The sequence below is a fragment of the Diceros bicornis genome, chromosome 26 (genome assembly GCF_020826845.1).
Source record: "Diceros bicornis minor isolate mBicDic1 chromosome 26, mDicBic1.mat.cur, whole genome shotgun sequence".
NCBI classification, from domain to species: domain Eukaryota; kingdom Metazoa; phylum Chordata; class Mammalia; order Perissodactyla; family Rhinocerotidae; genus Diceros; species Diceros bicornis.
In genome coordinates, this window is record NC_080765.1 from 5,013,553 (window position 1) to 5,036,977 (window position 23,425).

The 23,425-nt window shown below is 56.9% G+C and overlaps 4 protein-coding genes across 7 annotated transcripts; 2 read left to right on the top strand and 2 right to left on the bottom strand.

The window, feature by feature from the left end:
• Positions 1-618: 618 nt before the first annotated feature.
• On the top strand, positions 619-6,231 carry ACHE (acetylcholinesterase (Cartwright blood group)). Of its 2 annotated transcripts, XM_058569098.1 has the most exons (5): positions 619-650; positions 2,131-3,220; positions 3,574-4,058; positions 4,800-4,969; positions 5,076-5,889. In XM_058569098.1, the coding sequence occupies exons 2-5, from the start codon at positions 2,153-2,155 to the stop codon at positions 5,201-5,203; spliced, it is 1,851 nt and encodes a 616-aa protein (XP_058425081.1). In that variant the 5' UTR covers positions 619-650; positions 2,131-2,152; the 3' UTR covers positions 5,204-5,889. The 2 variants fall into 2 exon arrangements, with proteins under 2 accessions (XP_058425081.1, XP_058425082.1); XM_058569099.1 differs by lacking the exon at positions 619-650 and having other exon boundaries at positions 1,752-3,220; positions 5,822-6,231.
• A 182-nt stretch (positions 6,232-6,413) lies between these two features.
• On the top strand, positions 6,414-7,355 carry UFSP1 (UFM1 specific peptidase 1 (inactive)). Its single transcript, XM_058569107.1, has one exon. The coding sequence runs from the start codon at positions 6,787-6,789 to the stop codon at positions 7,213-7,215; it is 429 nt and encodes a 142-aa protein (XP_058425090.1). The 5' UTR covers positions 6,414-6,786; the 3' UTR covers positions 7,216-7,355.
• A 68-nt stretch (positions 7,356-7,423) lies between these two features.
• Positions 7,424-18,457, bottom strand: SRRT (serrate, RNA effector molecule). Of its 2 annotated transcripts, none has more exons than XM_058569095.1 (20): positions 18,308-18,457; positions 17,958-18,097; positions 14,741-14,869; positions 14,336-14,482; positions 13,891-14,079; positions 11,912-12,081; positions 11,595-11,779; positions 11,283-11,381; positions 11,088-11,205; positions 10,771-10,925; positions 10,359-10,420; positions 10,165-10,243; positions 9,670-9,858; positions 9,158-9,331; positions 8,924-9,077; positions 8,547-8,740; positions 8,200-8,356; positions 7,955-8,044; positions 7,707-7,833; positions 7,424-7,609 (listed from the first exon to the last, which is right to left on the bottom strand). In XM_058569095.1, the coding sequence occupies exons 2-20, from the start codon at positions 18,077-18,079 to the stop codon at positions 7,534-7,536; spliced, it is 2,616 nt and encodes an 871-aa protein (XP_058425078.1). In that variant the 5' UTR covers positions 18,080-18,097; positions 18,308-18,457; the 3' UTR covers positions 7,424-7,533. The 2 variants fall into 2 exon arrangements, with proteins under 2 accessions (XP_058425078.1, XP_058425077.1); XM_058569094.1 differs by having other exon boundaries at positions 10,771-10,928; positions 18,308-18,456.
• Positions 18,458-19,560: 1,103 nt separating this feature from the next.
• On the bottom strand, positions 19,561-23,358 carry TRIP6 (thyroid hormone receptor interactor 6). Of its 2 annotated transcripts, XM_058569100.1 has the most exons (9): positions 22,880-23,358; positions 22,475-22,602; positions 22,264-22,389; positions 21,596-21,979; positions 21,182-21,275; positions 20,897-21,066; positions 20,291-20,469; positions 19,907-20,027; positions 19,561-19,780 (listed from the first exon to the last, which is right to left on the bottom strand). In XM_058569100.1, exons 1-9 carry the CDS (start codon positions 22,986-22,988, stop codon positions 19,649-19,651), a joined length of 1,443 nt encoding a protein of 480 aa, XP_058425083.1. In that variant the 5' UTR covers positions 22,989-23,358; the 3' UTR covers positions 19,561-19,648. The 2 variants fall into 2 exon arrangements, with proteins under 2 accessions (XP_058425083.1, XP_058425084.1); XM_058569101.1 differs by lacking the exon at positions 22,264-22,389.
• Between the last annotated feature and the right edge of the window lie 67 nt (positions 23,359-23,425).

Sequence of the window (23,425 nt, forward strand, 5' to 3'; positions counted from 1 at the left end):
TCATTTCCACTCTTGATCTCATGTCCGTATCTTCATTCCCACAGGTGTGCCCTCATCCTCAGGAGTGTCCCACGTCACCTTTTCTCCACCAGTGCCACCCGGACCCCTGAGGGGGTCCTCAGCCGTATTTTCACCTGCCAGTCCTCCCATGCCACCCCTGCCGTGTCGTGGCCAGGGATGCTCATTTATTCGGCCCCCAGCCCCGACCGAGGCCGTCAGTGTGTCTGAGTGTGTCCGTCCGTCTGTGAATGTCGGTCGCTGCGTTTGTGGCTGTCACTGCATGAGACCGTCTGCGTGTGTCTGTCTCCGCGGGCTTCTGTTCGTCTGTCTGTCACTGTGGGTGTCTGCTCCGCCGCTGCGGGTCTTTAGGTCGTGTCTGTTCACCGCGTGTCTGTCCGTTTGTCGGCGTCTGTCACTGGAGTCCGTCTGGGCTCCGAGGGAGGGAGAGAGAGGGGAGGTGGCGGCCCGGGGAAGCGGGGAGGGGCGGGGGCGGAGACAGTGGGCGGGGGCGGGCGGGGGCGCCGTGCGGCCCGGAGGGGGTGTGTGCGGGGGGCCGGAGGCGGCGGCTGTCAGAGTCGGCTCAGCCTGCGCCGGGGAACATCGGCCGCCTCCAGCTCCCGGCGCGGCCCGGCCCGGCTCGGCCGCCTCAGGTGAGTCTCCCGTCCCGCCCGGGACCCTCCCCCGGCCCGCGGCGCATTCTGCGTCCGAGGGACACTGCGCTCCCCGTGGGATCCAGGCCCCCAATCGGGACGCCCACCGCGCCCCCGGGCCTGCCCAGCGACGCCCCCCGCCGCCCCACACGCATCCTTAACTCTTCCGTCGCCGCCGCGTACCTACGGTCGCCCGCGCGGGAGCCGGCACCCCGCAGGGCCGGCCGCCGCCTCTGCTCTCGAATTCCAGTGGGGACCCCCGAGCGCCCCTTCCCCCGCTCGCCCCCAAGTCGGGCCACTGGAAGACTCCCCCTGCTTAGGGCGGAACCCGAGCTGCGCAGGTTCCTGGCGCCCGGCTGGCCCCCCCGCCGCCCCGGATCCCGCGAACCCAGCGCCCCTGCGCAGCGCCCAGCCGAAGCCCCCTCCGAGGCCCAGGCGTCCCCCTCCCGCGGGGACTCCGTCTCTATTTTTGGGGAAGGGGAGGCTCAGCGGAAGCCCCGAGTTATAATTAGCACCACTCGGGTTTCCTAGTTAAGCTCCAGCACCACCACCCCACCTCAGGGCGGCCGGGACTGGGTGAGGGGTGACCACCGGGAGAGGGGGGAGTTCCGACCCGGGGAATTTTGATCCCTTGGCTGGAGATGCCGGAACCGCGGCAGCTGCTGCCCAAAAATAGCGCCCCCGCCCCTGCAGCCGGGGATCTCCGGAGCCCCGAGAACACAGGCGTCCCGGCTCGCCCTTCAGACCTTTCTGCAACGCCCGCGAGCCCTCAGACCCCCGCCCCAAGTTCCCGGCTCCTGGACTCCGGGCGGGGAGCGCCGTCCTTTTCTCGGTCTCTACTGCCCCCCGCTGGCGGCAGCGTGCATCACAGCATCCGACGGATGGGGGACTCGAGTCCTGGAGGGCCAAGGCCGGCGAGTCTGTTCTGAGGCTAGGCGAGCGGCGTGCGCAGCTGACGGGCACCAGCGCGCTGTGCCAGACAGTGGATGAGGCGGGGCAGCGTGGCGCAGGGTGTGGAGTAGGCAGGATTTGGGACCTGCGGCTTCCACACCCTGAATGCCCAACCCACCCCCCAGCCCTGGCCAACACAGGAGAGGCTGCGCCTTCACGCAACCGCAAGGTCCCCCATGGGTGGCCCCGACCCTGTCGGGGGGGCCGTGCCCACCCTGCTCACACTGGGCCCAACCCAGGCCACCCAGCCCTGGGAAGGAGGGGAGGGTGTAGCTTGGCAGGGCTCAGCTCTGTTCTGGCACTTGTCTGTCTGGGTGTGTGCGTGCCTGAGCTCTGTCCCCTCTTGGTTCTCCCTGTCCGCCTGTGTCCTTTTCTCCCTTCCTCCCTTCCTCCATTTCTCTTCTCCTCTCTGACAACCTGCGCCACCTCCTCTGCAGCTCAGTGATAACCCCTGGGCAAGAGAGTTACCTAATCTCCTCTCTTCTGGCAGCCTCCGGCCTTCACCCTCTGCCTTTCTTTCTCCCAGCAGACGCCTGCCTGCCCTGGCAGCCATGAGGCCCCTGTGGTGTCCCCTGCACACGCCCTCCCTGGCCTCCCCACTCCTTCTCCTCCTCCTCTTCCTCCTGGGAGGAGGGACAGAGGCTGAGGACCCGGAGGATCCAGAGCTGCTGGTGACGGTGCATGGGGGCCGGCTGCGGGGCGTCCGCCTTATGGCCCCTGGGGGTCCTGTCTCTGCTTTTCTGGGCATCCCTTTCGCGGAGCCACCTGTGGGCCCCCGTCGCTTTCTGCCACCAGAGCCCAAGAGGCCCTGGCCAGGGGTGCTGGACGCCACAGCCTTCCAAAGTGTCTGCTACCAATATGTGGACACCTTGTACCCTGGCTTTAAGGGCACCGAGATGTGGAACCCTAACCGTGAGCTGAGCGAAGACTGCCTCTACCTCAACGTGTGGACACCATACCCCCGGCCTGCATCCCCCACCCCTGTCCTCATCTGGATCTACGGGGGTGGCTTCTACAGCGGGGCCTCCTCCCTGGATGTGTATGATGGCCGCTTCCTGACCCAGGCCGAGGGGACTGTGCTGGTGTCCATGAACTACCGGGTGGGAGCCTTCGGTTTCTTGGCCCTGCCAGGGAGCCGGGAGGCCCCAGGCAACGTGGGTCTGCTGGATCAGAGGCTGGCTCTGCAGTGGGTGCAGGAGAATGTGGCAGCCTTCGGGGGGGATCCAACATCAGTGACTCTGTTTGGGGAAAGTGCAGGTGCAGCCTCAGTGGGCATGCACCTGTTGTCACCACCCAGCCGGGGCCTGTTCCACAGGGCTGTGCTGCAGAGCGGTGCACCCAATGGGCCCTGGGCCACGGTGGGCGTGGGAGAGGCCCGCCGCAGGGCCACACTGCTGGCCCGCCTGGTAGGCTGTCCCCTGGGAGGCACTGGTGGCAATGACACAGAGCTGGTCGCTTGCCTGCGGACCCGGCCAGCTCAGGACCTGGTGGACCACGAGTGGCACGTGCTGCCTCAGGAAAGCGTGTTCCGCTTCTCCTTCGTGCCTGTGGTGGACGGAGACTTCCTCAGTGACACGCCCGAGGCCCTCATCAACGCTGGAGACTTCCACAGCCTGCAGGTGACTAGTGGCTGGAGGGGTTGGAGCTGGTTCTTCTAGGCCTGTTCTCCCACCCATCCCTCCCCTTGGGGACCCAGGCATGAGGGCTCCTCAGACCCACTCCCGAAGGCTCTGGCTTCTGTTACCCTGGTCACACTCTCCTCCCTGAGGGCTGAATCCCAGGGTGGTCAGTGGGACAGAGGAAAGGAAATGTGGGTATATTTTCTCTCTCTCTGCCCCTTCCCCAACCTTGTACTCCTTGCCTCCACGGTTCTGGGTCTATAACCGTTCATTTCTCTGGCTCTTTGTCCATCTGTTTCTGTCTGCCTGTCTGTCTGTGCCCCCGCCCTTTTCCCTCCATCCTGTCCCCCCAGGTGCTGGTGGGTGTGGTGAAGGATGAGGGCTCCTATTTTCTGGTTTACGGGGCCCCAGGCTTCAGCAAAGACAACGAGTCTCTCATCAGCCGGGCCCAGTTCCTGGCCGGGGTGCGGGTCGGGGTCCCCCAGGCGAGTGCCCTGGCTGCCGAGGCTGTGGTCCTGCATTATACAGACTGGCTGCACCCTGAGGACCCGGCGCGCCTGAGGGAGGCCATGAGTGATGTGGTGGGCGACCACAACGTCGTGTGCCCCGTGGCCCAGCTGGCTGGGCGACTGGCTGCCCAGGGTGCTCGGGTCTATGCCTACATCTTTGAACACCGCGCGTCTACACTCTCCTGGCCCCTCTGGATGGGGGTGCCCCACGGATACGAGATTGAGTTCATCTTTGGGCTCCCCCTGGAACCCTCGCTAAACTACACCGTTGAGGAGAGAACCTTTGCCCAGCGACTGATGAGATACTGGGCCAACTTCGCCCGCACAGGGTCAGCAGTGCTGTGGGGAGGAGGGCCTCTGGGAGCCAGGGAGGCAAGGAGGGGACAAACAGAGAGAGAGAGACAAGCAGAGACAGACAGAAATGGCCAGAGAGGGAAAAGTTCACAAAGGAAAGGAGACAAAGGGGGAGAGAGAGCCCAACAAAGGAGACCCAGAGAGGAAGGGAGGTGGGATAGCAGATCCTGAAGAGATGAGGACAGAGGTGGAGGGAGGCGAAGCGAAGAGAGAGACCAGGAGAGAGACAAAGGAGTCACCACAGTAGTCAGAAGCATGAACTGTAGAGCCGGCTCAATTGGACCAGTAGTGATTTTATTAACTGTGACTGGGTGTGCACGCACGCACACATACACACACTCTTTACCTGTCTGAAGGAGACAATAAATCCAACATCACTTGGGTGATGTCAAAAGTACAGGTGATGTTTGTAGAGACAGGATGGTTACATAGTAAGGACTCAATAAACCGTAGCAATTTTTTAAATGGGAGAAGCAAAGACAAAGATGGAGCAGAAAAACAGGGAAAGGGAGAGACAGAAAGAGGGAGGGCAGAAGGAAGGGGCAGACTCCAGATGATGCCGGTACTGGAGAAGAGAAAGAAGGGTTAAAGAGCTGGTGGGAGGGAGGGCACGGGGTCAGGAAGCGGCCTGCTCCCTCCTACCCTCCATCTCCCGTCCCCAGCCCCCAGGGCAGGGAAGGCTTGGCTGAGGCTGAGCCTTCCCTTTCCTCCCGCAGGGACCCCAATGACCCCCGGGAACCCAAAGCCCCGCAGTGGCCACCGTACACGGCGGGAGCGCAACAGTACGTGAGCCTGAACCTGAGGCCGCTGGAGGTGCGGCGGGGGCTGCGCGCCCAGGCCTGCGCCTTCTGGAACAGCTTCCTACCCAAATTGCTCAGCGCCACCGGTACGCAGGGGCCAGCGGGCGGGGCTGGGTGAAGGGGGGAGAAAAGGGGAGCGGAGAGAGAGAGGGGAGCAGTCGGCCGGGTATAACCCCTCTCTTCTCCCCCCAGCCTCGGAGGCTCCCAGCACCTGCCCAGGCCCCGCCCACGGGGAGGCTCCCCCGAGGCCCAGGCCCGGCCTCCCCCTGCCCATCCTTCTCCTCCCCTTCCTCCTTCTCTCCCGGCTCCTGCGGCTGTGACAACGGCCTCTTCCCCCTCCGGCCTCAGGGGGCCCCTCCTCTAAGGAGTGGTCGGACCGTGGGGAAGGGCCCCACTCAGGGATTTCCGACCCAGAGCCCCCTCCCTCCTCAAGCCAAGACTCAAATTGGACACGGCCGAGGGCGGGGGGCGGGGAGGGGTGTGACCTACGACCCGTCTCAGGGACACACACGCCTTTGTTGTTTAAATGGAAATGAAAAAGCCAATTTTCTTTTTTTATGAAATTATTCTTTGGAGCCTGAGCCTGGTTTTGGGGGGAGAGGGAGGACCTGGGGCTATTAGCATACCCCAGTGAGGCTATAACCGTCAACCATTTCTGTCTCTTCTCTTTTCCCCACCAACCCACGGATCCTCCCCCTTCTGATCCCGTCTGTCCCCCTGTCTTCTGGTCATTTTCTCCCCCTCCCTCCTCCTCCCCGCCATCCTTCTCGGGCCCCGCCTCTACCCTCATCCTCTGGTCTTCTGTCTGCCGCTTATCCTCCTGATCCTCTCTCCACCATTCCACGTGTCCTCCCTGCACTCACGCCCCCCCACCATGTCCGTTCCTTGACCTTCCCCACGTCCTCCCCGCACCCACTTGCCGGGCGCCCTGGCCGCAGACACGCTGGACGAGGCGGAGCGCCAGTGGAAGGCCGAGTTCCACCGCTGGAGCTCCTACATGGTGCACTGGAAGAACCAGTTTGACCATTACAGCAAGCAGGATCGCTGCTCAGACCTGTGACCCAGGCGGGACCCCCATGTCCCCGCCTTGCCCGCCCCGCCCGGCCCCCTAGTTGTATATACTATCTATCTAAGGGCTGGGATAGAACACAGAGGAGCCCTAGCCTCTGCCCACCCCGACTTTCCCCGGGGCTCCCCGTCCTCTGCATGTCTTGGGCCGAGCCCCTTTCCCCGCGGTGCCTTCGCCCCTCTGGGCTGCCAATAAACTGTTACAGCCACAAGAGTGTGCGCCACTGGGGAGCGGGGGCCGGACAGAATGCCTTGACCAGTGGGGCCGACTGAACGGAGGAGAGGGTGCTGGAGGCGGCAGACTTGCGGACCGCCGAGGCGGCGCCCGCACGCCGCCGCCGCCGCCCCTTCCCGCGAGGCGGAGCTCGCGCCTGCGCAGTACAAACGGCGGGGGGCGGGCGCGGCGGTGCATTGTGGGAGCCCCGCGCATCCGCGTGGGTCCCGCGGCCGTGGGAGCGCCTTTCTTTCTGCTGCTGCTTCGGACCGTTCTGCCCGCCGCCAGCCCGAGACCCAGGGCCGAGAGAAAGCACTAGAGCCCGGAGTTCCCACCGACCTGCCGGGAGGACGCACCTGCCTGGCGCGGCGAGAGCCGCTCCCGCCCACCGCCCTGGAGCCGCTAAAGGACGTCCACCTGGGCCTAGCCCCGCCCGGCCGCGGCCCCGCTCGCGTGGCCGTTCTCTCAGGCCACTACCTCTACTATCACTACGGCTGCGACGGCCTGGACGACCGGGGCTGGGGCTGCGGCTACCGCACTCTACAGACGCTGTGTTCGTGGCCAGAGGGCCGGGCCGCGGGCGTGCCCGAGCTGGGTGCCGTGCAGGCGGCCCTGGAGGACATGGGCGACAAGCCCCATGGGTTCCGGGGCTCCCGGAGCTGGATCGGCTGTGTAGAGGCCAGCCTCTGCCTGGACTATTTCGGAGGGCCCCAGGGGCGCCTATGCCACGTGCCCCGTGGAGCAGGGCTTCAGGGGGAACTGGAGAGGCTTTACTCCCACTTCGCAGGGGGCGGGGGGCCTGTAATGGTTGGAGGGGATGCGGATGCCCGTTCCAAGGCCTTGCTAGGAGTCTGTCTGGGGCCAGGCCCTGAAGCCTATGTCCTGGTATTGGACCCTCACTGCTGGGGTGCTCCGAAAAACTCCAGTGAAATACAGGCTGCTGGGTGGGTGGGCTGGCAAGAGATAAGCACAGCCTTTGACCCCAACTCCTTCTACAACCTGTGTTTGACCAGCCCTAACTCCAAAATGCAGCAGCACGCCCTGGACTGAGGCTAAGGTCCCAGAACTGTCTCTGGCCCCATACACACTCACCTAGCCGCCTTTCAAAGGCAGAGGCTGCATGATGTCAGGCCCCCAGGAAGTCGCAGCAGAGCCTGGGGCCTTTGGGGTCAATAAAGTGGTAAAGAGTCAGCTAACCGTGGCCCCAGCTGATTTTTGGGAGAACTGGGGAAGTATATAATATATAGTCAGTCAGGAGTCTGTGGAAGTGCTTTTATTGGCAGTAGGGCTGAACGTACAAAAAATCAAAGCTGGATGGGACAAGGCAGTCACAAGTATAGGTATCAGGAGTAAGGAAAAGTAGGCGGCTCAAAAGAAATCCACGTCATCTGGAGCATCCAGGTCACGGTATTCCACAATGGCCCGTGGGTCTCCACGGACCATCCTGTGAGATGACAAACAGGTAAGATGGGATGAGAGTTGAGGGCCCCTGACAGAGTCTGAAGAGGCAAGAAAGCTTGGACATCTTGGCTCATTCTCACCTGTTTCGAGGTTTCCCAGGATAACCTCCCTGGCCTCGGAAGGCATCATAGTTCCCTCGGCCAGCACCATACGGGGCATGCGGGTATGGAGGCCCTCCTGTGGGGACTGCAGGGCGGACAGCACCAGCTATGAAAAAGATCAGTGTTGAGTTGAAAAACTATGACCTCAACTACATCCTAGCTAAGTTTTCTTTCTGCCAGCCCCTCACAACCACCAAGCCGCCCTTGCAACTCCCTCTTGCACTTACCTCCATAGCCCAAGATGGGGGGCCGGGGCTGACCATAGGGCATCAGGCCCTGGGGAGTCTGGTGTGGGTAGGGGAGTCCCGGGGTCAGGCCTGGGGGGAGTACAACACAGACAGGAACATGAATTACTGCGGGGGGTGGGGAGGGGGCAATGACAACTGGCTAAATGCAAATTAAAAAGAGAACCAGGAGTCTGTGAATAGTCAAGGGAGAGGAATGTGGCAGACCCTCATGGATCGTATCTTACTCTGCGCAGGGCCAGGTGGCTGAGCTGGCTTGATCTCCGGCAGAGCTGGGCGCTTGGCATCGGTGAGAAAGTTGTTAAAAAACGCCACCTCTTTCTTCACTTCCTCAATTTTCTCTGCATGCTTGTTGAAGATATGTTTGCGTACAAACTCAGGGCCCTGGGTGAAAAAAGAGAGTCAGAACAGAGCGAGCACTGGGGGTTCCCTAAATCCCAGACCCAACCTGGAAGGTAATCAACCACCCCTCCCACCAATCCCACTAAGCAGTTGCCTCCTCGGGCTTTGAGGAGGCTTCCTGGCTCAACCCCCTCCCCCACACTCTAACACACAACTCGCTAACATCCCAGACCTTGAATTTCTTGCCACTGAGAGGGCATAGCCACTTATCCTTGCCCAGTTCCTGGGTGTTAGAGGTGACAAACTTTTCCACTTCCTGCTCAGGGTCTTTGCGACCCATCTTCTGGGCCTCTTCCTCTGAAAGAGATTCCCGCACACTCAGTAGCGGAGTCAGCTTCTCCTCAAATGTCTTCTGCCACTCTAGCACTGTGGTTTGGGGACAGAGACAAGACAGCAGGTTGGAGAAGGGAGCCAGAGCAAGGAATAGGAAAGGAAGGGATTAGAGAAGAGGGTGGCAAAACATTGCTACCAGAGCAGAACTAAGACCAGAGGCAGCTGGGGAGAAAGGGAAACCAAAGGGGAATCAGAAGTGGGGGGCTGGGAGCTTACCTTCTCCATGACTGATGCGGTTGGGTGGCATGGGCCCCCGAACATGGATGATGCCACAACGGTTGGGCATTTCATCCTCATTGGGGTACTCGCACGTGTTATAATAATCCAGGGAATGCACAATGCGCAAATAGAGAAGGAGTTTGTCCAAAACCTAAGAGAAATGAGAAGCCGTGAGTTCACCAGACTCTTGCCCCTTTGCTGCCCCAAGCCAGGCTCTGCTCTCGCCAGCACCTTGATCAGCTTCTCATCCCGCTCCACGTTGATCTCTGCTGGGTTTCCTTCCTTAGGAGGCTCCTCAGGGGGGGCCCCCCCACTGCTCCCCAGCAGCTCCTCCTCCTCAGCACTCACTTCCTCGATCAGGTAGTCAGTGATATTCTTCAAGATGGGGTTCTGCGAGGGCAGGCTCTGGCAGGGAGGGAGATGTGGGGCAAGTGAGGCAGAGAAAACCCCTCAGGTTAGGTAGCCTAGGAACCTCCTCATTTGAGAGACAAGGTGAAGGAGGAGTTCAGGGCTCACTCAGACTAACTAGTATCATTGCCTCATTATCTGTCTTCATTTTTGTATTTGGTCTACCCTAGCCCACAAATGATCACTAATGCCAGTCTGTTCTGTTGGAAGCGAGAGGTGCTGCCCGATAGATGAGAGGCAAACAAGCAAGTGGGTACAAGAGGTCAATGCCAGAGGTGCCCTTAGATGAGGTGGCATCAGCTGCTTTTGAAAAAGTCCCATGGGGAGTGACTGACTGTTGGCAGAGGAGGTGTCCCAGGCTCAGAGGCCCAGAGCTGGGTCCTGTCGTCCAGCGTATGGATCAGCTTGGCTGCCAGCTTGATGTCGTTGCGCACTATCTGCTTGTGCTGGGTGATGCCGTTGATGTTGCGGACGCGACGGGTCAGGTCTCTGTTCACGCCAGGGCTCAGCTCACACTCTCGGAGCTGGAGGGAACAGAGAGCTTACCAACACTTGCCCAAGAAGTAGCAACTCAAAGGCTGGCCCTATTGAGAGCACCAGTGATTAGACTGTGAGCTCCCTGAGGACAGGGACCAGGTGTGTCTTGTTCCAGGTCACAGGCCCAGAGCCTAGCCCAGACACAGGAGTATATAGTTAATGTGAACAGACAGAATGGATAAAATAGGGGGCAGAATGAATGAAGCAATCAACAAGCAAAGGAATCAGAGGCGTGTGCAGCATGGAGAGCCCCACTTTCTCTTCCTCAAAACAGTCCCCCTCCCAGCACTCACTCGAATATTCTGCAGGTTCCAACAAATCTCTTTGATGTTAACACTGCGGTCAAAGGTCACCCAGCCACGACGGAAAAACCTAAACAAGGAAGAAAACATCAGCATAATCCTGGGGTGGAGGTGATGTTGGCCATTAACCTCCCCTGCACCTTTTCTCCAAGGAATCCGGGGTCACACTTCTTTCCATTCCTCACCTCCTCTCCGGCTGAGGCTCTGACAGTGCCACACGCATAAAGCCGGGATACCTTTTACAAAGCTGGAAAAGCAGAGGAACAGAAACCCCATTTAGTGATTCTAGGATTCACTTTTTCCTCCAATCCCCATGTTCTCAGAACCCTGGGGAACTGCCTTTACATCTTTACTCAGACAAGGAGAAACCAAAAAACAGCTTAAGAATTAAAGCACTTGAAAGCAAATGGTGCGATTAGGGTCAGCCCTCAAAGGGCATGGGCCCGTGGAAAGGGGGGCTCCCTATTAATGCCTGTGGAAAGGGGGGCTCTCTATTAGAGAAAGAGGAATCTATGTCAGAAGCAGGGCCAGATCGTCTTCTCCCTGCCGTGCCCCTCGATGTCATCTCTGCCTCCAGTACCATTTGTGACCACTCACAGAAATGATCTCAGCCCGGGAGATGTTGGGAGCGATGTTGCGCATGAAGAGCGAGCAAGTCTTATGCAGGGGCCGGGGTTTACATTCCAGCCCAGGGGTGTCCTTAGGCTTCTCCCTTTCTTCCTCCTTGGGCTTCTCCTTTTCCTTGAGTGCTTCTTCTATGCAGAAGTGGTGGGAGTTGGTGAATTTTTACTGGTGATTTTGCAGTGGAGGATAGAGAAGCTGTCAAACTCGCCCACCCCCCCCATCAATTTCTTACCTCCCCCACTGTTGTTCAGTAGAAAAAGAATGGACTAGAAGCAGAAAATAAAACCTACCAGCATCCTCCTTCTCCTCCTCAGCTTGGCCACTCTCAGACTCCGACTCCGACTCCGACACACTGCCCTCGTCAAAGCTGTCCTCACCACTGTGCTTTCTGTTCCGCTTCTTGCTACTCTGTGATGGCCACAGCAAGAGGAGGTGAGCAGACAACCAGGACCCCTGACACTGACCCCATGCAACAGCTGTCCTACCTTTTTGGCTTCTTTCTCCGAGTCTTCTTTCTTCTCTTCCTTGTCCCCATCACCCTCGGATTTCTTAGTTTTGTCATCACTAGAACTGTCATTTTCAGCCTACAGGTGGAGACAATCACTGGGGATGTCGATGTCCCCTTCAACCTTTATCAGAGGGTCCCCCCACCCTCTACAGCAGAGCCCAGAAGTTCGCCTCTCCTCCACCCAACACACAACCCCCTAGTTCCAGCTCCTCTGGAGCCCACACCACCCAAGCAGCTCTGTTCTCCCCAGGCCCTCACAGGCAGCACCCAGAGGCCCCAGCACTCAGACCTGTTTGCCCTCTTCTTTCTTGTCATCCTTATCATTGGCCTTGCGCTCTCCATCCCCCAGGACTGGTCCAGCCCGGCCTTCCTCTTTCTTGCTGGGCTCCCCAGGCTTTCCTGCCTGTTCTTCCTCCTCCTCCTGCTCCAGGATGCGTAGGTCATTCTCTGTACCTCCTTCCATCTTAATCACAGCTACCAACAAAGGGAGCAGAGGTCAGAGTCCAAGGGCCCTGGACTTCAGCCTCTGGCTTTCTGTCACCCTAATTCTATTTCCCAACCAAGACCTTGGTCACCAGACACCCCCACCTCTCCCAATCCACACACCTGCATCCAGCATCTTGACAATGGCATCAGCTTTGTCTATGTCCAGGAGAAGATTATCAAACCAGCCACTCTCCATGAGGGACAGGAATACCCTCAGTCGGTTTTGCAGGGCCCCCCGGGCCTCCTGCCGACGCTTCCCCACCTCATCTGGGTGGTACTTAGACCGAAACCTGGGAAGGAAGGGGGGAGGGAAGAGACAAAACAGTTACTGGAGGCCAGGGCCAGGACATGGGGAGGGGCCCAAGAAAGTTAGGGCATAGCCCCCATCCTCTCACACCCATAAAAGCCGAGAGATTGAGGAGAGGGGCTAGAACCACCCAGTACCCCCAAAATGAGCCAGAGGTTATACTCTGAGATTTGGGGGAGAGCCAAGAACTAAGAGCTCTGGATCTGGGAAGAGCAATGACTATAGGGGGAGGCCAGGATTGAAGAGGCAGACTGCCTTACATCTCTGGGAAGCACTAACTTTAAAAAGTGTAGTTTCCCAAAGCTTCTGAGAGGAAGGCTTAAAAAACATAGGCTCCAAAGAACGTCCCTCTCCTTGCCAACCCCAAACTAGAGTCATTAAAAGGACTGCTCCCACCAACTCCCTCCATCCCTAGGTGAAGACAGAGGGAAACCTGAAATGCACCAGATAGGAAAAGCCAGAAAAGGCAGGATACCTTTCTCCCCCCTTGGGAAGACAAGCAGATGGTGAAGGGACAGGGAAAGACCAAAGGGAGAACCAGAAGTGCCCTTATAACCTCAGGTACTGCCCACAGGGAGAGCGAGAGGAGGACGGGGGCAGGGCATGAAAAGAGAACATTTAAAATAGGACCTTGGGGGAAAAAAACAGAAGAACTTAGGAGTATGAGAAAAAGGAGAACGGGAAAGTGTGAAAATCCCAGAAATCAAAAACAAAGGGAAAAACTAAAGACTAGACAGAAACAACAACAAAAAAATCAGGAAAGTAGTATTAGGCAGGGAGCAAGAACAGGGACAAAGAAGGAAGGAACGGTACATGAGAGAGTGAGACAAAGAGACAGAGAGAGAAGAAAGAGGGGACAGTGAAAGACGGAACAGAACCACGAGTCGAGCATAAGAGGAAAGGAAAGCCGCAGGCGTCACCTCCAGGATCTTTACCTTGGCCGCTTGGTCAAACAGAGCTCAAGATTTAACTAGCCGCGCCCAGGGCCCATGCTGGCAGGTGGGCACCGCCTGGCTCCTGGCTGGGGCGTCCCGGCCCAGATGCCCCACCCCCGCGGGACTCCGCGGTGGGGGCCCTGACTGACTAACTGCCTGAGCAATCACATTCAGCTAAACCGCTGCATTGTGCACAGCAGTGCCCTGCCTGTCTGCCTGGCCGGGGCAGCGCGGCTCAGCCCAGGGGGCTCATGTATGGGCTGGGTATGGTGGGGGTAGAGGTGGGTTTGCTCCGAGCTCCGTCGATGGGCGGGTGTAGTTCCCAGTTCTGGCTCTTTTCAAGGAGGAGGAGCAGAAAGAGGATGAGGAGGAGGAGCAGGAAGGGGGGAAAAGATGGTTGATTAAAATTAAAACATCCACAAAAGGAAAAAAATTAAAATTCTTTTTCTGTCAAACGACCCTGAGATCTTTGCTTTTCTTGTCTGGATTCACTCGTTGCTTTTGGGAGGACGCCACAGCCACACAGGGTCCCGGCGATCAGGGATGACAATGACCCAATACCAGCAAGTGGGAAGCAGTCTGTCTGCTGCCCCAAGGGAACAGGTGGCTCTGACCAGCTGCCTGGAGGTGTCCCACTCACTGAGGACAGTGGGGAAGGGAGTTTGGGGGGGGTGGGGGTGTGGCAGATGTTGAAGTGAGGAGGAGAACCCATCAGCCAATGCTGCTGTACTCCCATCCCCCACCCCCAGGAAGTTCTGGATTGGGGGAAATGGGAAGAGGACAGGGCTGCAGGCTCCACTGGCGGGGCCAGGGGAAACATGCCAGGGAAAAGACAGCAGGAGAGGAGGGGCACTCACCACTCCTCATCTTTATGAGCCAAGAAGAAATCCTGCATCTGCTGCCTTCGGAAATCCAGCTTGTAGTCATTATAGCGCTTAACTGCCTCTGTCTCATCCACAGAGTCATCCAATGACAGGAGAAACTCCTTGAAGGTCTTCATCACCGGTGGTGGCACACCCAAGTCGATCTCTGCAATGCTGCCCAGCCTGGAGGGGGGGACCGTCAGGAAGTCTTGGTTGTGGGGGAAGAGGGTGGGGGATGGGGGGGCCAAGGTAGCCAGCTGCCCCCTTCCTTTGCCCACCATGGACATCACCCCAGGCACCAACTGCTACCACACCCCCAGGCTCTGCTCTGCGTGCCCAACCCACTTCCTGGCTCCCAACACGCTCTGTAGCAACCCCAATCCATCCCCCAAGCCTAGCAACTCCCTTCTCCCGAGAACCCAGAACCCCAGGTCTTTACCTGGCCTGGATAGGCAGAACATGATGCTGCATGATGTGGACGTCTGGGTGGCCCCAGGGCTGAGGGGGGCCATAAGTTGGGCCCCCACCCCCCCCAGCATAGGGCATCTCATAGCCACTGTGGTATGGGTCAGAGCTGTGCTCATCCCTGAGGGTGGGGGACACAAAAGTCACACAGAGAAGGAATCATCTCTCCAGAGCACGAAGGAGAATGTGATGGGGGCGGGGGGGCATTTGGAATATGGTCTCTCACCCAAGGGTTTAAAGGGACAAGAAGATGGGTTTACAGGAAGTTTGAAAAAAGGAAATGACACACAAAGTTCTCAGCAGAAGTGAGGGAAGACAGCTGAGGCCCAAGTGGAACTGAGCCCAAAGAGAGAAGACAGGGACACTGCTGCCATCTCACCAGTCTCGTCTCATGCGCTTCTGCGGGGGGCTGAGCTCATGGCGGGGAGGAGAGAAGCGCTCTCGCCGATTCCGGTCATAGTCACGATATTCACCCCGACTGCGGCGCTCCCGGCCACGGTCCCACTCTCTGGCGATCAGGACAGGTAACAGTAAGGCACAGCTGGATATCCCGAGGTTACACTCCTGGACAGGCCCTTCCTGTCCTATCTGAGACACCAGACTAAAAGCCTAAAATGATAAAACTACTCTCTAAACAGAAGGACTCTTGCCTACTTCCATCACTGTAGCCATTACCCACAAACTGATAACTCTCCAACTGTCCCTCCCTCCAGCCTGGCCTTTTTCCTGAGCTCCAGACCAACATCAACAATTCCCCACTAGACGGCCATTGCGTGTCAGAATTGAGCCTATTATTTCTACCACTATGGGCCCGAATCTGCTTCCATCCTCCTTTCCCACTCTCGGTTATATCAACATATCACCACGTATCCAGTTATCAAGTGTCACCCTCACCACTAATTTGTTACGGGCTTGTTAATCCCCTGTCTCAAAGCCTATTAAAGCTGTCCTCTTCCTCGCCATCCCCACACACTCTGCCCTAGCCTGCGTGCCTGGTCCTGATCGTTTCTCCTACAACTGCAGCACTGGTTTTGCTTTCCTGCTCTGGTCTCTGCCCCTTCTCTACGGTCAAAGTGAATTTTCTCAAACACAAATCTGCTCATGCCATACCCTTGCTTAAATACACAACACTGTTCAAAACCTTTGTTCCTGGGTGTTATTTCAGGCTCTCCACCAGTCACCAGCCACCTCCATCCCCATCTTCACAAAATAAAAAAGAACATCCTTGCTCTAACCCAGTGGTTTTCAAACTTTTTGGTCTTGGGATCCCTTTACACTCTTAAAAAGTGTTGAAGATTAAAGAGTTTTTGCTTATGTGGGTTCTATCTACCCAGTATTCTAACCACATGTGAATACTGTATTCAAAATTGGAATAGAAAAAATTAACACCTATTAATTTTGACGTTAAATATTAACATAAACTACATCATTTTATGAAAAATGGCTATTTTCCAAAAAAATTTCAGTGAAAAAACTGGCATTGTGTTTCATTTACAACTCTTTTCAAGGTCTGGCTTAAGAGAGACAGCTGGAGTCTCATATCTGCTTCTACATACAATCTGTTATAATATGGTGTTTGGTTGAAAAATATGAAGAAAATCTGGCCTCACAGATATGTAGCTGGAAAAGGGAATACTTGAATAGCCTTTTCAGATAACTGGCGATATTCTTCCGTACTACCCAAAGCTTGAGAAATAGCTTCTTAAGGGCTAGTTGCAATGCTGAATCTGAAACCGTATCAATGAACATTTTGTACTCTGGTACATTAAAATCTATTGTTCTATCTTGCTCTTTGAATGGATCTTGACACATCTTTTTATATAATATCAAAACATCATACTCATTAGTATCACTTCGTATCTCATCAGAAGAGTCTTTAAGTAAGGGGAAGCTCTCAAGCTCACATTGGTAGATACAAGTTTTCCAAAATTTTAGTTTTCACTGGAAAGTTCCACTTCCTCACTGGCAACAAAACTGACAATTTTCCTTGCAGTAACAGATTCTCTTAGTTTGTTTTCAAGAAAATGTCTGTCAAATACCCAAATATGAATAACCACTGTTTGACAGTCTTTCATTCAGGTAAAACTGGCATTCCAGGAAAAAAAATATTGTTAGTTCAGCTCACAACTCGATCCCACAAATACTATTCCTCAGGGTGACCACTGTACTCCTATATGCAGAAGTACTTTATGCATCCTTCTCATCCATCATGTGTATTAAAAAGATGTACAGTCAAGAACCCAATTTAATAACATTAAAAATTTTCACTGCTTCATCAAGGACATTAAGTGAAACTGGATTGGTGCAAAGGCGTCAGCAGTTTAATTCGCCAATGCTATAGCATCACACGTGCAAATGTCACTACGGTGAAAACGACACTACCTAGTGTTACTATAACAACAGTTGTAACCTCACAGATCCCCTACAGTGTGTGGGCCACACTCTGAGAACCACTACTCTCAAAATATTAGAATATGTGCTCTTTTCTGCACACGGCATTATGTCCCCAATTCCAAGCTGTTCACGCCACTTGTGTCTGGGGAATTCCCACTCATCTTTCCAAGTCTTGCTAAGTGTCGCTTTCCTGTAGCTCTCCTCTTTTTTTCCCTTGGAAAATCTGTTCCCTCAACACTTACCATCTTTATAATGATCTCTCATATATACTCATTTGCAGCATACACCCAAGGCCATTTTGCCCCTGACTCCAAGCCCCAAACTGTAAACTCCTTAAGGGTAATAACCACATCTCATCCATCTTCAGAATTCAGAAGAGCACCTTTGATTTTCTTCTGACTTTCGTAGAAAATACCAAGGAACAAAGTGCCACATGGAGCGTCCACAGAGAAGAGACTCACTGACAGACTGACTGATTTACTCATTTTTCAAAATGATACTGAAGGAATAAATGTTATCACAATAAGTCACCTCAAACTCTTTTTTTCTGGTAATCTGTATCCAAATTGAGCCAGTGCCATCAGCTCACTGACTGGATATTTGTGATGCCCTTTAGATTAAAAAAATCTGCCACGGTTCCTCTTATCTTGATTACTTTATTTGAAACCACATTAGATGTTTCTTATGTTATAGTTAAGGAAACACCTTAACTGTAATTAACTCAAAAACATCCCAGAAAACTAATCACTAGCCAGTCAAACCTAATCAATTAACCCAACCATTAGCATCCAAAACTCTGATGTTAGCCAAAACAATTACAAGAAATTTAATCACATTCTGCCAGGGAACTGGCCTGACAACCTCACCAGTTAAAGGCAATTCTATATTGCTTTTTTTTTGAATCAAACTTTTCGAGGTATAATCTACAAACACTAAAATGCACACATTTTTAATACATGTATAAATATTGCTTTTTCATACTCAAACTCTCTTAGCTCTATTGCTTTGATCTTCTGGACATTTCAAACATCAAGCCATACCTAACTCTTCCGCCAACAGCAAATAGGTTGAACCACATGCAACCGTCAAGAATGAGCGATTTCACATGGTTCGCCCTGATAAAATTATAAACGCAACGCCATGAGAGTGGAGTACAACAGAATGAGACAGGGGCACAAAACTGAGGAAAAGCAGCGTCTCACCGGTCATTCCAGTCGTCCCCTCGACGTCTTTCATCTCTTTCCCGGGAACGGTCATAGTCGCTGCGCTCTCTTCTAAACTTGTCCCTGCGTCTACGATCATACTCGTCATCACTGTCACCCATGGCGCGGTCGCAGGGGGCCTGGAGCCCAGACAGGGGCCATCAGTGTATCGAACAATGCCGGGAGGAGGGAAGGCTCTCCCATCCGCAGCAGCACGCCCGCCCCGCTCCGCAAAGGCCAACCGGCCGCTGTCCCCGCCATCCTAAGCCCTCTGCCCCGACACTGCACTCGCCCCCACGGGCCCCCCGCCAGCCCCGGGCCCCTCTCCCTCCGGCCCTCCCCTCCCCCACCTGGGAGCGGCCGCGGCCGTTAGTCTCGCGCTCGGGCGGGCTGGTTTTCCGGGCGACCTGGGCCCGCCTCTGGCCTCGGGCACGCGGCGAGGACGGCGAGGAGAGTGAGAGGGAGACGCGGGTGTCTCAGCGAGGGGGCTGAGGAGATGCGAAGAAAGTGGGACAGCGACGATAGGCGGTCGGCGCGCGCCGCTCGCGCTGCGCCTGCGTCACCGGCAGCAGAGCGCCTCGAACCACAAAAGCCCCGCCCCACTCGCGGCCAGAACTGGAACTAAACCAAAGACGGAGAGACGGGGAGCACCGGGGCATGACGGGAAGGGGCGGGGCCCCGGAAGTCTCGCGCGCTTTCCAGGACGAGAACTGCGGGAGCGAGAGGAACTACGGGAAGCCGGCTGGACCAAGCATGGCCTCGAGAGGGCGGTAGAGCCCTCTGGGCGTGAAGCAGATCTTGCTCGGGCCGAGGTCGAAGGCTGGGATTCCCTGGCTCTGTCCGGAGCCTCTTCCAGTTTCCATCCAGCCTTTGCGCACCCCGCCTCACCTTCCTCTGGGCGCCTCCTGACCTCCTCCTGGGTGGTTTCGCCCCTCTCCGTGAGCAGGGCAGGGGCTTGGCGAATGCATTGGCTTAACGAGATCGAGCAACCATTTTAAAGCATCTCCTCCCACCATTTTGTGCTCCCACTAGATAACCAGCTTTTGTTGGTGCCTCCGTACACGCTACCTGCGAAACCCCTTGTTCCTGCTCTTCTTCGAGAAAGGCGCCCCGTCTTTGAGCAAAACTGGCAAATCTCAGTCTTATTCCCAATCAGTACTTTGATGAGACAGGTTGTAGGTTGAGCTCCCTACCAATAGGCAGGATTTTGCTTGCCCCAGGTTAAATAACACCACAGGGATACCACGTCCTGTTCAGTGAACTGAGTGTAAAGACTTAAGACTAGGAAATACTGCCTCCCCAGAGCGTGCTGCTGCAGCCTTGCTCCCAGCACCGAGAGGAGGGGTGTCCTTACACCAAACTACATTAAAAAGAGTGTATAGTAGAGTTACAAGAAACTGGACTAAGACTAAGAAGACCAGGTTCTGATCTTGGTTCTGCCATTTGGGAAGCATGCAGTGTGGGGAAGTCACTTCCCAGCTAAAAATACAGACAGTCGCAACAATCGTGCTTGTGTTGGGCTGCGGTGAAAATCAGATGAGACAACAGACTTCAAAGTGTTTTGTAAACTCTTGAGGGATTGTTATTTCACGATTGGAGGAAGAGCCTTGATGACAAGGCTGTAAAGGTAGTTGTCAGGGAGCGTGGTCCCTGGGAACGGAGGAGAACACAGCAGGTGCTTCTAGGAAGACTCAGCAGTCGGTGGTGACGGTGGCTGAGAGCTCCTGGATGCGCCAGGCACTGCAGGCCTTGCACAAGATGTGCCCATCCAGTGGGTAGCAGCCCTGACACTCACCCTCAGAGGACAGCAGCAGCCCACACTCCTGTGTGAAAAGAGGCAACAGCTTTCCATCAGGCCCAGACCCCTGGGTTCCTTGTCCCTTGTGCTCTACCATACCCAGGACCCCAGACCCTGAGAACCTCTTTTCCCATCGCCCAGGCTCCCTGACCTCACACTTGTAACAGCCAATGTGAAAACTGCGATCCAGAGCAACAATTCGCACCGTCTCCTCCTGACCTGGTTCAGGCATGATGGCCCCACCACACACTGAGCATCGTGGGGCAAACTTCCTGGGGTGGAAGGGAACCAGGAGGCTGTCAAGCCACAGGCTTGGAGAATACTAACAAGGGAGTCCTGAGAAGGTGGGATGCAGGAGGGAACAGCAGAGGCCAGAGGTGTGGTCTTGGATCTTGGGGATGAGAGTGACGTTAACAAAAATGAGACATGGCTAGGGGTGGGAAACAGGAGAGGCTGGTACTGAGACATTAAGGAGAGAGGAGGAAGATAGGAAAGGCCAGACATCCTGAGACAAAGGTGGGGGACCCAGCCTGACCTGTGGAAGTCCTCAATGCAGTGGATCTGGCTGGTGGCATCCACCGTGAAAGGGATGCCATCGAGGCCGCGGTGGCACACCACACAGGTGAAGCAGCCAGGATGGTAGGCCTTCCCCATAGCCCGCAGGATCCGGTCTAGGATGGGTTGGGAGCATGTGGAGCACTTCTCCAGGGTGGCCTGTTGGGAAGGAAGGGAGGAAGGTTGAGGGCTGGGGTGACCCATGGCAGCCCCACAAGCATCCTGCCAGCCCAACCATCTGTTCGTGTATCCACCTGCGTGCGATTCAGTGAAAGGTGGCAAGTCTCAGCAATGCAGCTTCATGGACAAGTTATTTAACCACTCTGAGCTTCAGTTTCCTTCAGTAGTAATATCTGCCTCACAGGGGTATGGTGGGAATTTAACACTTTCCTTAACTCTAAAATAAATGCCTCACACTTGTAAAGGGACTGTGGTCCTTCCCTCCAGCAGGCAGTATTTAGCTACTTAAGTCCTCCATTCTTCTTGTACATCAGTTTTAGTCCCCTACCTTCGAGTCCTGTTCCTCTTTGGGGCTTGGACATCTAGTTCCCACCTTGGATGGAAGCCCCCCACCCCAACCACTCACCACGTAGCAGCTCTCACAATATGCCCTCCTCTCCACAGCATAGAAATGCTGGCCCCGAAGATGGGCCCGGCACGTAGAACACACAAAGCAGCCAACGTGAAAGACGCGGTCCAGGGCCACAACCCCAGCCCCATCCCCAACCACATCTTCTCCGCAGCCGCCACACCGGCCTGGGGACAGGGAGGGACAGGGTCAATCTGCACAAGCTAGGAAGCTGGATCGGCTGTCCCTCTGACTCTCTAGCCCCACCTCCCCCTTCCCACCCCACCGGTGGGGTCAGCTCACCGAAGTACTCCCCGCTGGGCGGGTGGTTCATGTCATGCACCAGCTTCTTGGTCAGCCTCTCAAGCTCCTCCTCGGGAGGCTGGCTCAGGGGCACCTGGGAAGTGAGAATCAGGGGTTCGGCCCTACCTCTAGCTCCTGACCCTGTGAAAATCGCTGAGGGTGACCAGGCAGTTCTGCCCAGAAAGCTCATCTGAGAACGTCTCAGCCCAGCGTCCAGGCGGCACACCTCGGGGAGCCAGGGTACAGCTCCAGTCCCCTCCGTCCTGTACTTCCTGACCTGCCCACACTCTCCGGGGATCTAGAGCTCCGACACCTCAGACCTCTGACAACCAGGACATTAAACACCACTCCTCACCCCGCCCAATCAGTGTCCAGTTGTCTGTGAGGACCCCAAACCCCATACACGGTGCTTACCGGGGGCCCATACCCGCCTCCTCTTCCTCCTCCTGCATGGCCAGAGACCCCGGCAGCCTCCTCTTCACTTCCCGGCCCTGGCTCTCGGTGGCTCCTATAGCCAGGCCCCCAGACTTCACCTCGGCCTGGGAGAGGAAAGTGGGGGCCCGGCAGGGACCCGGAGGCCTGAGAGGCCCCCCGCCTGGGGGGGCCACAGCCTTTCACTGGTTGTGCCACCTTCACTTGCACAGGGAAGGCAGGGCCGGCGGGCGTGCTTGCTGTTGTGTAGGAGGCCGGAGTGGGGCCCCCGTAAGTGGATGCTGGGAGCGGTGGGGAAGGAACACCCCCTCCATTCGGCTTCAGGGAGCCCACGCGGTAGGCAGGGGGCTGAGGGGGCTCATAAGCCTGAGGAGAAACGCAGACCAGGAGTGAGCTGGGCCCATTCAGGACACACACCTGTGGAAATGCCCCACCCATGTGTGTGGCACCCAGGTAAGTGCTGGTTTTTGACAACGGCCCGCCTTCAAGTGGCTGACAACCTAGCAAGCTCTGGTGGCCCAGCTTCTTCCACAAGGTAGAGGTGAGGGGTGGACTGGGTTGAGAATCCAGAGAAGGGACCAGGCTAGGGGGGCGGGTGGGGGGACAGGGGACAGGGAGCAGAGGAGGGACGGGGCAGGACAGGGGGTCACCTGCCGGTCAGGCTGCCGTGGGGCATGACCACGACCCCCATCCAGCTCAGCCAGCATGCTGGTCAGCGAATCTATCTCAGCATCCAGACTTCCTGGGCGCAAGCCCCCTCTGTCTGGGGGGAGCCCCTGAGGATGGAGCAGAAGCAGGGAGAAGCAAATCACACGGCCCTCTTCTCCTGCCCTGCCCTCACCCCCCCATCCCGGTTCTCACCTGTGAACGCTGGGGTGCTCCATGGCACCCCACCCAGGCCAGCCCCCGATCCTCTGGTCCCCCTGGGGCCTGGTAACACTGCTCAGATGGGAGACGGCAAAAATTGACCCTGGGGTGGGACTGGAGTGCTGCGGTGAGGGAAGAGAGAGGAAGGGTAGATGGGGAAGGAGACGAGGGTGACACTTGTGGAGGACGCCCTCTTAGGTCCCTCGTCTCCCCTCCCCCTCACCCCCCCCCTCCCGCACCTGGGCTCCGAGAATGGGACAGGAGGTGGGGAGGGCTGCGAGAGGGCAGGGGCGGCTAGTCCCAGCCTGGCTCCGGGGAAGGGGCGGCTGGGCAGGCTGGGCAGGAGGCAGGAGCCTCAGGGCAGAGGTGGCCTCCTGGGCCCACTGGGGACTGCCTTACCTGCTCCGGGGGCTGGTGGCGGCCCCGGGGCGCCCCGGGGGAGCACTCTCCCCTGAGGGGCTCTGACGGGCTCCAGCTGCTTCGGGGGGAGCCAGGTGGGCCCCGACATGGCCTGGAACGGGGGACCTCCAGACCGCGGTCAGGGCCTCACGGAGCCCTGAGCCTCTGGCCTTGACCCCTTCTTCCGTCCCTCGTTTGGGACTCCAGGAAAGAAACTTTTTCTGGCTTTTTTTCCTCTTCCTCCCCAATTTTGGGGATGGCCACGCCCCCTGTGACATCATCGCATTCCTGGGGGAGGGTCACGTGGCCCCCTAGGCCCTAAACTGCTGTCCCTCCCTAGTCAGCCCCCTCCTGCTGAGCGGGGAGGGCTTTCCGCGGAGCCGGCGTCTGGGAGGCTGCAGGCAGCCTCCATTTCCCCGAGTCCCCCAGGCCCTGCGCCCCGCGCCCCAGGTCCTGCCCATGGCCACCTCGACGCTGGGACGCTCTGGCGCTCCTCTTTCCCACATCCCCCCATACAGATGTCTCCCTCCTCCCGTCCCATCTACC